Here is an 11,552-nt window from a genome sequence, read left to right on the forward strand (position 1 = left end):
CCGGCCCCGGGCGGGGAGAGGGGAGAAAGAGAGAGCCCGAGAGAGGGGAGGAGGGAAGCCGAGGCAGGGCCGAGGTGAGGGCGGGGCCTACGCACTCTCTCCCCCTCCCCTTCTCAGCCCTCCCCTCCCCTCGCCCTCCTCCCTTCCTTCCCTTCCTTCCCCTCCCCTCCCTCATCTCCTCCCTTCCCCCTCCTTTTCCTCCCCCTCCCCTTCTCCTCCACTACGCTCCCCTCCCCCTTCCTCCCCCTCCCCCTTCCTTCCTTTTCCTCTTCCCTTCCCCCTTCAGCCCCCTCCTGCCAGCCCTTCCCCTCCCCTCGAGTCCACCCCCCCACCTCTCATATCTCCTCCTTTCCACCTCCCCTTCCTCCTCTCTATCCCCTTCCCCTTTACATCCTCTCCCCCTCCATCCCCTCCCCCTCTCCATCCCTTCCCCCTCTTTCCGCCCCTCCCCCTCTCTCTAATTCTCTCCCCCCTCTCCATTTCAGTTCCCTCCCATGTGCCTCCCTCCCTCCCTCCCTCTCTCCCCCTCTCTTCTCTTCCCCTCCCCCGCATCCCCTCCCCCTCTCTCCCCTTCCCCTCCATCTCCATCCCTACCATCCCCTCCCCCTCCATCCCCACCATCCCCTCCCCCTCCATCCCCTCCCTTCTCTCTCCCCTGCTTCCATCCAGCCCCGCACTTACTGCCTCTGCTCTGGGTGTGTGTCTGCAGGTGGAGGAGGAGGAGGAAGAGGAGGAAGAGGAGGAGGAGGAGGGGGAGGTGGTGGTGGAGGAGGAGGAGGAGGAAGAGGAGGAGGAGGAGGAGGAGGAGGCGCGGCGGCGGCGGTGGCCCAGGAGGAGCTTGCCTGCAGGGAGGAGGCTCCCCGCTCCCGCGGCTGCGGCTGGACCGGCCGACCTGCCGAGAGGCCCGGGGCTGAGGCCGCAGGTGAGTGCCCCGCACCCGCCCGGAGGGCAGCTCCCCGGCCGCCGTCCCGCCGCCCTGGGCACCCGGGAGCGCTCCGCGGGCGGCCCGGCCCGATCCGGCTCGGCGGCAGAGCGTCCCTGCCCGTCACCTTGGCCATCCCTCCGTCTGCTGTGACTCCTTTCCCTCCCCTGCCGGAGCGAGACGGGGACTCCGGCAGCGCTCGCACCCCGGGCTGTGGGGGGAACGTGCTGCCCCTCCCCGGGCTGCGGCTCTCGCCTCCTCCACTCCCAGTAACCCTTCCCTTCTCTTGTCCTCAGTTTCCCCTTTTGGAAAAAGAGTCCTTGAAGGGCTCCCTCCCTTCTCTGCAGGGTTGCGAGGCTGCTGCAACAGCCCAAGCCCCTGCCAAGGAAGGGGAGCAGGAGCGAGAGGGAGGTCGCAGGCGGGCAGGGGCCGGGGCAGGGGCAGGGGCCAGGGCAGGGGCAGGGGCCAGGACCTTCATCTTCCTCCTCCTCTGCCTGGGGCCAGGACCTTCATCTTCCTCTGCCAGGACCTTCATCTTCCTCCTTCTCTGCCAGGACTTTCATCTTCCTCCTTCTCTGCCAGGGGCCAGGATCTTCATCTTCCTCCTTCTCTGCCAGGACCTTCATCTTCCTCCTCCTCTGCCAGCACCTTCATCTTCCTTCTCTTCCAGCCTCAGGGATGCCGGAAGGTCCTTGCGCCTGATGGAGAAGGAAAGAAAGGGGCCCTTTCCGACCCAGAGATGCCCCTCTGCCATGGCCAGGGCCCCCGGAGGCAGCGCCCCTGCCCCGCTGGGTCTGGGCGGGCTGGTGGTGGTGAAGGTGGAGGAGGAGGAGGAGGAGGAGGCCGCCCGTGAAGCCGAGCCCGACCCGGAGTCCTGGAGGCAGCGTTTCCGCCTGTTTGGGCACCGAGGGGAGGCCGCGGGGCCCCGGGAGGCCCTGGCCCGGCTCCGGGAGCTCTGCCGCCGGTGGCTGAGGCCAGATCTTCACTCGAAGGAGCAGATGCTGGAGCTGCTGGTCTTGGAGCAGTTCTTGAGCCTCCTGCCCGGGCAGGTGCAGGCCCGCGTGAGGGAGCGGCGGCCCCAGAGGGGCGAGGACGTGCTGGGCCTGCTGGACAGGCCGGACCACGTGCAGGAAGACAATGGTGAGATTGGGTCAGCCCGGGGTCCGGGCCGGGGCTGAGGGTCAGTGCCGGGGCATCAAGCGGGGCGAGCTCCCGGCTCCCGGGAGCCACCCTCATCCCTGCTTTTACAGATGAGGAAACTGAGGGCAGAGAATGGAAAGGACCTACCAAAGGCAGCTCAGAGCCCTCCGTGGCTTTGGGGGTTCCTGATCCAGCCCAGCCTTGAACGGGACCCCTTCTCCAGCCTCCCTGATGGGGGCTCCTCCGGCCTTTGCTCCAAGTCCTGCCCTCAGGGGGAGCCCCCTCCCTCCCGTGCAGCTAACCCCTCCGGGACAGCTCTCTGCCCCCGGTTCCTGGGAGGTTCTCCCTTGGCTCGGCCTTGCTGCCGCTTCTGGCCTCTGGAGCCGGGCAGAACCTCCTTCCTCTCCCAGACAACTCCAGGTCCTGCCTCTCCTGCTCCCTAAGAGTCTTCTCTTTTCCAGGTTCCTTCTCCACATCCTTCAATGCCATGTTCTCAAGGTCTTTCCCACGCTAGCTTCCTTGTGTAACCGACGGGGTCCCACCACTGACACGCTCTCAGCTGGACCGGGACTCCAGTGGGGTCCGGCCAGGGCGGAGCCTATACCAGGGCGGAGCCTGAACCAGGGCGGAGCCTGAACCAGGGCGGAGCCGCGGCTCCTGACCTTGGCCGCTCTGCCTCCCTTAAGCTTGTTCTAGATCTAGATCTAAGCTCTGGGGACCACCGCATCTCACTGCAGAAATGTTGAGTTTGCCGTCCCGGGGAACCCCCCCCCCTTTTTTTTACATAAACTACTGTCTCATCCCTGCTTCTTTTACACCGGGGGGCCTCTCGCTCTGGGCCCCCAGGTCCTGAGCATCTGTGGGTCGGGAGCATGGGTCACGAGCCCCCACTGCAGTATTTCTACCAGTCAGCCAGAAGGTGCGGCTCCCAGGAGGGCACCGCGGTCCCTCTTGTCCCGTGGGCGCTCACGCTCCTGCACGCCCCCCCCAATGGGAGGAATAGACTTTGTGGCAGTTCCCGCTTGTAGGGCCCAGTGCACCCCCCTGCAGGGGCAGCTCCGGCTCAGGCGGCAAAGCTGTGGCGCTCCGGAGTGAGTCCCCCGGAAGTGTCCCCCAGACTCGGGATCTGCTTTCCCTGCCGGGCGTTTCTCTTGGTTCTTGAGCCCGTTGATCCCTGATCAATGCCGAGTCACTCGAGGGAGCTCAGCAGCCCAGTGGGGCGGGATCCTTTGAGATCTTGTGGCCATCATGGGTGCGCTCGCGGGGTCCCTTCCTTTGTGTCATCGGGGGGCGGATCATGGAGTGGCCCGGGCGGCCGCGGGGTCTCCCTTAGGGACTTCTTGCCGAGTTCTCTTGTAAACACCTGCCCTCTTCTAAACGTTGGAGGCATAAAAGGCAAACATGGGCCTTGCCTCTCACTCAGGAAGCCACGTGTGCGGAAATTGGTACTGCACGAGCCGAGGCTCCGACCCAGAGTTCCGGGCCAGTGTGGCCCTCACCGTGCCTGCTCTTCACCCGCTTCTTGCTGTCTTGTCCAAAGAACAGCAGGAATAATTGGGGGCCTTCTGAAAGCCCAGCCAGCCTGTTCTGATGAAGTTCTCTGCCCATCCCTTTGATTTTTCCCCCTGAGGCAACTGGGGTTAAGTGACTTGCCCAGGGACACACAGTGAGGAAGTGTTAATGAATGAGTCCTGATCTGAAGTCAGGTCCTCCCTGCTAAAAGTGGGAGTAGAAATCCGGATGCGCATTTATTAAGCACCTGCTGCGTGCCAGGAGCTGGGACCACAAGGACAAAAGATGAAGCAGTCTCTCCCCACAGGAAGTTAATGTTCTGAGGGAATGGGAGCTGAGAAGTCACTGAGAATTACAGATTTAGATGGAAAGGAATCGAGGGCAACTTTTTTGCGGCAAGTCGCTTTGGGGACCACAAAAGTCTCAGAAGGGGAGAGGGGTTCATTTGGGGCCAGGAGGACATCATTTGCAGAGAGAGTGAAGGGCATAATGTGTGGCTTGGAAATTTAACTGTAGCAGCATCAGCCTTTTTTTTTTTTTTTTTTTTTTTTTTTTTTTTCTGAGGCAATTGGGGTTAAGTGACTTGCCCCGGGTCACCCAGCCAGGAAGTGTTAAGTGTCTGAGACCAAATTTGAATTCAGGTCCTCCTGACTTCAGGATTGGTGCTCTACCCACTGCGCCACCTAGCTGCCCCCATAAGAACTTTAAATAGGAAATTTTATCCTCATGGCCATAGGGAGCCAAAGCAGGCTATGGAGTAAGTGGTAGAGTGACGTGCTTTAGGAAGTCACTTTGGCAAGAGTGTCGTGGGTGCATTGGATTGGATCGGATGAGAGGGAGGGATCTAACTAACTGACACATGTACCTTTGTGAAACAGGTCTCCTGGCTGGGGAAAATCGGAAGCCTCCTAGTGGGGGCTCAGGAGCAACAGGACTAGAGGCCACACTCGCTCAGGCTCACCCCTAGAACCTAAAGAAGTAGCAGGTGCTTTTGGAGGCTCGGAGCTCCAAAGCCAGCTGGGTCGAGATCCCTGAATCTCGAGTGTCCCCAGACATGAGGGAATGACCCCCCACCCCCACCCCCCTGCTCCGCTGGGCTCCAGATCTAGACCCCCAGCAAGGCCCTAGCAGAGAAGGGGTCCAGGTGGACAGGATTGGAACCTTGGTCTTTTGGAGGGCTGGGCCAACTCTGTCCTGAAGGCAGCGGGGGCGCCATTCCTTTCAGTTCAGACCCTGAGATACAGAGTGGCAGAGACGGGCACCGAGGCCGCCGCTCCCAGACACCCCCCGGAACCCTTGTGGCGGGGCTGGCTCCGGATCTCACCGGGCCTCCTCCAGCCGGGCCCCCTTCACTCTCATTGGCTGCCTAACGCACCACGTGTCCCGGCGGCTCCTCGTTAGCCCAGGGGCCCTAGGCTGGGGCGCCCGTCTCTGCTGATTCCTAGAGATCATCCTGGAGGAAAAGTTCCTTGGCATTGTGTGACCCGCTGGCAGATGCCGGGGATTGGCCTGTTTTACAGATGAGGAAACTGAGGCAGAGTGAAGTGACTGGGCCAGGGTCTCACAGCTAGGAGGGGATTTGAACTCCAGTCTTGCTGAGTGCGCCTTGCGGCCCAAAGTATAAGTACAAACCCAGGAGTTCAGAGCCCCAGGGTAGGAGCATCCTCGACATCCGGGCCGAGATGGGCCTTTGGTTCCACTTCAAAATGGGCCTCTCTGGCCTTGGGGAAGTGAGAGTGGGGGCAGCTTTTAGGTAATAGAAGCATAATGGCCTGGGCCGGGGTGGCCCAGGATCTTCCTTCAGTCCTGCAGGATGTTCTCGGGCTCCCTTCCTCAGGGAGGTTCCTTTAAGCACTCCGGGGAGCCCCTGAGCTGTCCTCTCCCCAGGCTGCGCTGGGAGCCCGTTGCAGGAGACGCTCTGGGCAGGGAGGCCAGGCTTCCCCCAGACAGGTGCCCCAGGGGGATGTCAGGGAGCTCAGGGAGCCCTGCCTCGCTCGCGGGCAGCTGGGGATGTTTACTGGCCTGGGGGCCGCCGGGTGGCCAAGGACAAGGGCCCTCGGGGTGGGGGAGAGGCCCCTCACAGGAAAGGCGGGCCTTCGGGGGCCCTGGGGGTCGGGAGCTGGGAGAAGGCCTCTGCGTGGCCGTTGTAGATGCGGCCTCTGGAGGGTCCTGAGGCCTTCTTCCCCCTTTAAAGGGGAGGATGCCGGGTTCAGGGTGGGAGGGGGCAGCGAGGGAAGGAGCCCCAAGCAGGAATCCCGGCTCTGCTGCGTGTGGGACCCTGAGCGGGGCCCTCTGGGCTCACCTCGACATCTGGCCTTTAAGGGGAAGGGAGCAAGCACTGAGTAAGCTCCTACTGTGTGCCAAGCCCTTTGTATATGCTTGATGTGGAGATCGACGATATCCTCAGATAAGGAAACTGCAGCAAAAAAGGCTCTTGAGCAGCTGGGAAGCGTCTGCGGCTGGATTTGAACTCGGGGCTCCCCCTTTTTTGTGTGTTTCGGTTAATTGGTTTTGCTGCTCACACGTGGGCTTTCATTTTTAATACACGTTTCTTTGTGAATCATGTTGGGAGAGAAGGATCGGAACAAAAGGGGAAACCATGGGAGAGAAAAAGAAAAGGTGAAGGAGCTCGGCCCGTGTACCCAGGGGCTCCTCCCGGCCTGGGGCTCTAGCCGCTCCCCCCCCAGGGGCTCTAACCACTCCCCCACACACACCTGGGGCTCTAGCCGCTGCTCCCTTCACCCCCACCCAAGGCCCAGCCAGCTCCGACCCCTGCAGACCTCCGGTAACCATTAGGGCAGAGTCCGGAGTGAGCTCCGGGGGCAGAGGCGGCCTCCGGGAGACAGGGAGCGAGTGGGGAATGGCTCCCTGCTCAGGCTGCCCGTTCTCCCCCCCACAGGTGTCCGGGTGCCCGAAGCCCCCCCGTGGCCTCGGGAGCAGCTGCAGAGAGACCAGGGTGTGCAGGCGCCTCAGGCCAGAGCCGGGTGTCAGGTGAGCGGGGTGGGCTCCGTCATCCCCGGCCCCGGCTGACCCCCCGACCCGTCCCGGTTCTCAGCCCGCCCTCTGCCTGCCCGTGGGCCCCACGTCTCTGCCAGTGCCAGCCCTTCCGGCGTCTGCTCCTGACCCCTGCCCGGCCCGGAGCTGGGGCCCACGGGGCCTCTGACGGAGCTTTCCCTCTGTCAGCCCCCCGCCTTCCAGCCTCAGACAGGATCCTCCCCCGGGGCCGGGGCCGACCTAACCTTCGCTGACGTGACTGTGAGCTTTTCGTGGGAAGAGTGGGGGCACCTGGGGCCTGGGCAGAAGGAGCTCTACAGGGACGTGCTGTGGGAGAGCTACGGGCACCTGGGTGCCCTCGGTGAGTGCCCGGGCGGTCCCGGGGTCGTCGGCAGCCGGGAGCGTGTCCCCACCCCCGGCTCTTCCGGTCCTCATCACAAGCGTGGACTCCCGTCCCTTCTCAGCAAGCAGCCTCAGAAGCGAGCCGAGCGCCTGGGTCCCTGGCCAGTGGGCACGTGCCAGCCCAAGGCTTGCAGCAGACTCAGTGTCCCTCCCTGCAGCTCGTCCCCTTCCCATCCCCCCTCTGTCTCCTGGGCTCCCCCATGAGCCTCCCCTTAGGGCCAGGCTCCTTGCCCCCCCAGGCCCCAGGACCTCACGGCCCCCCTGGCCCTTTCCCGAGATCCCAGGCTGAGGCTGGGCCGGGGGCTGGAAGAAGGCTGTGGGCAGGAGAACAGGGGCTGCCTTTGTCAGCCGAGAGGGAGGTCAGACCCAAGGGCCGGATGTGAGGGGAGGGGGCTCGGCCTGACCGCCCCCAGCTCGGGAGTACCCTCCCATGGACCCCGAGGGGCTCAGGTAGAGAATGGGCGTAAGGAAAAATGGGCTGGAGAAGGGGCGAGCCGGGCGGAGAGAGGGAACGAGCATGGGCAGACGGGCCCCGGGCAGAGTGGGGCCCCGGAGGCCTCCCAGCTGCCCATTGCCCGCACAGAGACCTGGGCCCTTCCCTCATTCCCAACGGCTCCCATTCCCCTTGGCTGCCGGGGCTCCCTCAGGGGCTCCCGGGCCATTCAGTTTCCCTCTTTCCTGACCAGGAATCCCTGTCCCCAAACCAGACCTGATTGCCTTGATTGATGGAGAGGAGGCGGCCAGAGATGGGCGGCTCTGCTCGGCCGGACAGCAGCCCGCGCCCGAAGGGGCCCCCGCCGGTGAGGAAGCTGGCCCGCTCATCCCGCGAGACCTAGGCCTGGGAGAGGCCCCAGGAGGGGCACGACCCAGAGTCCCCAGCCGTGGGGCTCAGAGCTGGGCCTGTGGCCCTTGAGGCAGACCACCCTGAATGTTCGTTGGGTGGAGGCCCCGGAGCCTTATGGCTTCCCATTTGGCCCCTGCTGGCTCTAGACGGCATTGGCCCTGCCAGCCAGTCAGTGCTGACCTTCCTCCGTGGGATGCTTGGGTCCTTCTGGGAGGGGGTTTGTGACTCTTGGCCAGTGATCCAGCCCGAGTCCGCGGCACTGTGGCCACAAGCTCACGTCCCTCCTTCCTCAGGAAGTGCATCCCAAAGGGAGGCTCCTTTCCCGGAGCCGACACCCAGGAGCGGACCACGGGTGCCGGATAACCTCAGGATTTCCCCGGGGAGGGGGGGCACCTGACCCACACCAAACCCGCTCTGATGCCCCCTAGGGAGACGGCCCTGGCTCGCTCTGTCCTCTGAGCCTCCGGTTTTGGCCTCTGAATAGGGTTTGCAAAACACTTGGGATACCCCGCTTTCCTTGAGCCTCTACAGCTGGGAGGAGTTACAGCAGGAATTACCAAAAAGAAAACTGAGTCACTATTCAGTCACTTGCCCAGGATCATGTAACTAGTTAATGGCAGAGGTGGAATTTGAATCCGGGCCTTGTGGGGCAGATCCAGCTTTCTGATCTGCCCCCGTTTGCTCTCTGAGGTTGTTTTATGACTTTGGAAAAGTCACTGAAAACCTGAGCCCGGGGTTTTCGCAAGCTTTGGCTCGATGGTGCCCCCGGGAGCTCCCGTTGGCCTTATTACCTGAGTTAGCTCTTGTTACCTTGTTACCTCTCTCCCTCCAGGTGGGAAGAGACCCTGTGAGGGGAATCCTCAGGAGAAAGGGACCCCGCATAGAGCCCTGCAAGCTGCCGCCTCCCCACAGGACCAGGCAAAGTCGCCAGGGCAGGACGCCAGAAAGGCTTCTCCAGAGGGGCCGGGGAGCCCTTGGGTGCCCCCCGCGCCTCAGAGGGATCTCGTGGCCAAGAGCATCCCCACTGTGCAGCTCCAAGTCCCCCACGTAAAAGGGGGCGAAGGGAAGTTGTCGGTCCAACAGAGACCTCTCCCGAGCGAGGGAGGGTCTTCTCGAGGCCTAGAAGAGAAGATTCCCTGGAAAGACCTCCCGGGACTGACCAAGGGACCCAAACAATACAGGTGTAGGGACTGTGGGAAAAGCTTCCACTGCAAGTCTCCGCTCGTCCGCCACCAGAGGACGCACACGGGAGAAAAACCCTTTAAATGTCCCGACTGCGGCAAAGACTTCAGCCAGAGATCCAATCTGAACATCCACCAGAGAGTGCACACGGGGGAGAAGCCCTACACCTGCGCCGACTGCGGGAAGGGCTTTAGCCACCAGACCACGCTTCGGATCCACAGGCGCACCCACATGAAGGAGAAGCCCTACACGTGCACCGAGTGTGGGAAAGGCTTCAGCCAGACCTCCCACCTGCACGTCCATCAGCGCGTCCACACGGGCGAAAAGCCCTACAAGTGTCTCGTGTGTGGGAAGGGCTTCAAGCAGAGCTCCAACCTGCAGGTCCATCAGAGAGTCCATCGGGGAACGGTGTCCTCCAGCCGCCCCGAGTGATGTCCCCGGGCCTTCTCGCTCATTCATTCATCCATTTATCCTGCACCCCTAAATAAGTGTACAGCCTAAGGGGGAGGGGGAGAAAGGCACATGGAACAGAGCCCATGTGGCAAAGACTGTTGTATTTTGACAGGAGAACCCAGCTTTGAAACCCAGCTCGACCGCATCCTTCCTGTGCCATCCTCTTTTTTGGGCCTCCCTCGATCTCCTCTACAAGAACAGTGTTTTGAAGTCAAAGAACCTCACTTAAAATTAAAATCTCAACCCTGCTGGCCCTCAGGGTCTCCTCGGTAAGAAGCAGTTCCGGGTTAAGTTCTCCTGCACCAAAATGGCTTCAAAAATCCGAAAGCAGTCTGGCAGAAAATAGGTGTAGACCAACATCTCCCACCCCATATATATATATATAAAAGCTCCAAATAAATCATAGTGGAGACAGAAAAATGACAATAATCAAAGTAGGGATTCAACAGAGAAATTCTACACATAGGAGAAAGTGTTCATGACCCAAAAGAGATGAGCGCAGAAGACAAAACGGACAATTTGGACAATATAAAAATATCTTTGTATAAAGAAAATCCACCTAGTTCAAATTAGACAGGAATCAAGCAACTGGGGGGAAATCTCTGCAGCAATTTCCTCTGATAAAGGTTTCATTTCCAAGAAATATAAGGAACTTAATCAAATTTATATAAACAAGGGTCCTTTCTCAAACTGATCAATGGTTTAAAAAAAAAATACAAGCTATCCACAATGGTGTAAAAAGCTTCAAATCATTAATATTTAGAGAAATACAAATTAAAGCAACTTGTTTCTATACCTCATACCCATCAAAAGTGACAGACAGAAGAGGAAAATGACAAATGTTTGAGAGGCTGGGAAAATGGACACCCCAGTGCAGTGTAGATGCTGTGAAAGTTTGGCCATTCCGGAAAGCAACTTGAACTTTTGCCCACTCATGAGTCACCAGGTCCTTCGTGGACAGTACCACAAACTTATCATATGTCCTCCACAGAGATCAAAGGAAAAAAATATATATGTGTGTGTGTGTGTGTGTGTATTTGTGTGTGCTTGTATGTCTATGTACACACATAAGAAAATAGCTTTTTCTATAGTGGCAAAACTGGAAACGGAGGCGGTGCCCCGCTGTGAGGAATGGCTAAAAATATGAGAATGTAATGCAATATTACTTTGCCACATGAAATTCTTAAATGGCCAATTTTACAGGAAACTATGATCTTTAAGAACTGATATTCTACATAGCGAAGTGAGCAATTTACAAAACAATGGGACTATAAAGAGGGACAAGAAGTCAAATTCCAAGGCAGCTACAAAGCCGGAGTCCCGAACGACCAGTAAAGAAGCAAGTTTCTTAGCTCTTGGCAGAGGAGTAATGGACTCAAAATGTAGAATGACAAATGCATTTTGAATGCAGACGATAAAAGTTTACTTTGCTTGACTATGCATATTTGGGACAAGGATTCTGGTTTACTTGGGTCAGTTGGGAATGGGAGAAAAAGAAAATCAATGCTTTAAACTGGAACAAATAAAAATTTAAAAAATGTTGTTGGACTCCAGTCTCTAAGATCTTTTAGTACATGATTAAGAGTTCTGTCATGTCCCTGCTATTCATCTTACATGTTATGAAATATGGGAGAGTGAGGTAAATGCAAATGTGAGGTTTAGATGGTCTATGCTATGAGAAAGGGGATGGGGAATCAAGGAAGACTTCAAGGAGGAGGTGGCTCCTCGGCAAGGCTCGGAAGAGAGGGACTTTACTAAGTGAACATGGACGAAGAGCTATTGAGGCATGGGAGAGGAATAAAGGTGACATAAAGATGAGAAATTAGGTTTGAAGGGTAGTCTGCTTAGAATATAGAATGTGTAAACAGGAGAGGGACGAGATGGGACTAGAAAACCTGGATTAAGCCAATGTGGAAGGCCTTGAATTCCAGGATGAAAAGTTGAGACTTTATTTTTTGGGCAACCAAAGACTTCAAAGATCACAGAGAAAAAGTAGGACCCCATTGTGTGACATGCTCCGAAGGAATTCCAGATCGGAGGCCAGGAAGACGTTTGAGAATTATATCCTAAAGATAAAAAAGGAAAAAAAAAAAATCCAGTGAG

General features: G+C 58.7%; 1 protein-coding gene across 1 annotated transcript; it reads left to right on the plus strand.

The window, feature by feature from the left end:
- Positions 1-800: 800 nt before the first annotated feature.
- On the plus strand, positions 801-10,997 carry LOC127556771 (zinc finger protein 500-like). Its single transcript, XM_051990191.1, has 6 exons — positions 801-922; positions 1,593-2,062; positions 6,474-6,565; positions 6,758-6,929; positions 7,657-7,770; positions 8,647-10,997. Exons 2-6 carry the CDS (start codon positions 1,624-1,626, stop codon positions 9,426-9,428), a joined length of 1,599 nt encoding a protein of 532 aa, XP_051846151.1. The 5' UTR covers positions 801-922; positions 1,593-1,623; the 3' UTR covers positions 9,429-10,997.
- The last annotated feature ends 555 nt before the right edge of the window (positions 10,998-11,552 follow it).

Source organism: Antechinus flavipes, chromosome 3, assembly GCF_016432865.1.
Source record: "Antechinus flavipes isolate AdamAnt ecotype Samford, QLD, Australia chromosome 3, AdamAnt_v2, whole genome shotgun sequence".
Lineage (NCBI taxonomy): Eukaryota > Metazoa > Chordata > Mammalia > Dasyuromorphia > Dasyuridae > Antechinus > Antechinus flavipes.

Excerpts from the sequence above, each read along its gene's own strand:
- LOC127556771 (XM_051990191.1), top strand. The coding sequence starts at position 1,624 with ATGGAGAAGGAAAGAAAGGGGCCCTTTCCGACCCAGAGATGCCCCTCT. Across the intron at positions 6,566-6,757 it reads AGGCCAGAGCCGGGTGTCAG|CCCCCCGCCTTCCAGCCTCA; the intron begins GTGAGCGGGGTG and ends TCCCTCTGTCAG. Across the intron at positions 7,771-8,646 it reads GCCCGAAGGGGCCCCCGCCG|GTGGGAAGAGACCCTGTGAG; the intron begins GTGAGGAAGCTG and ends CTCTCCCTCCAG.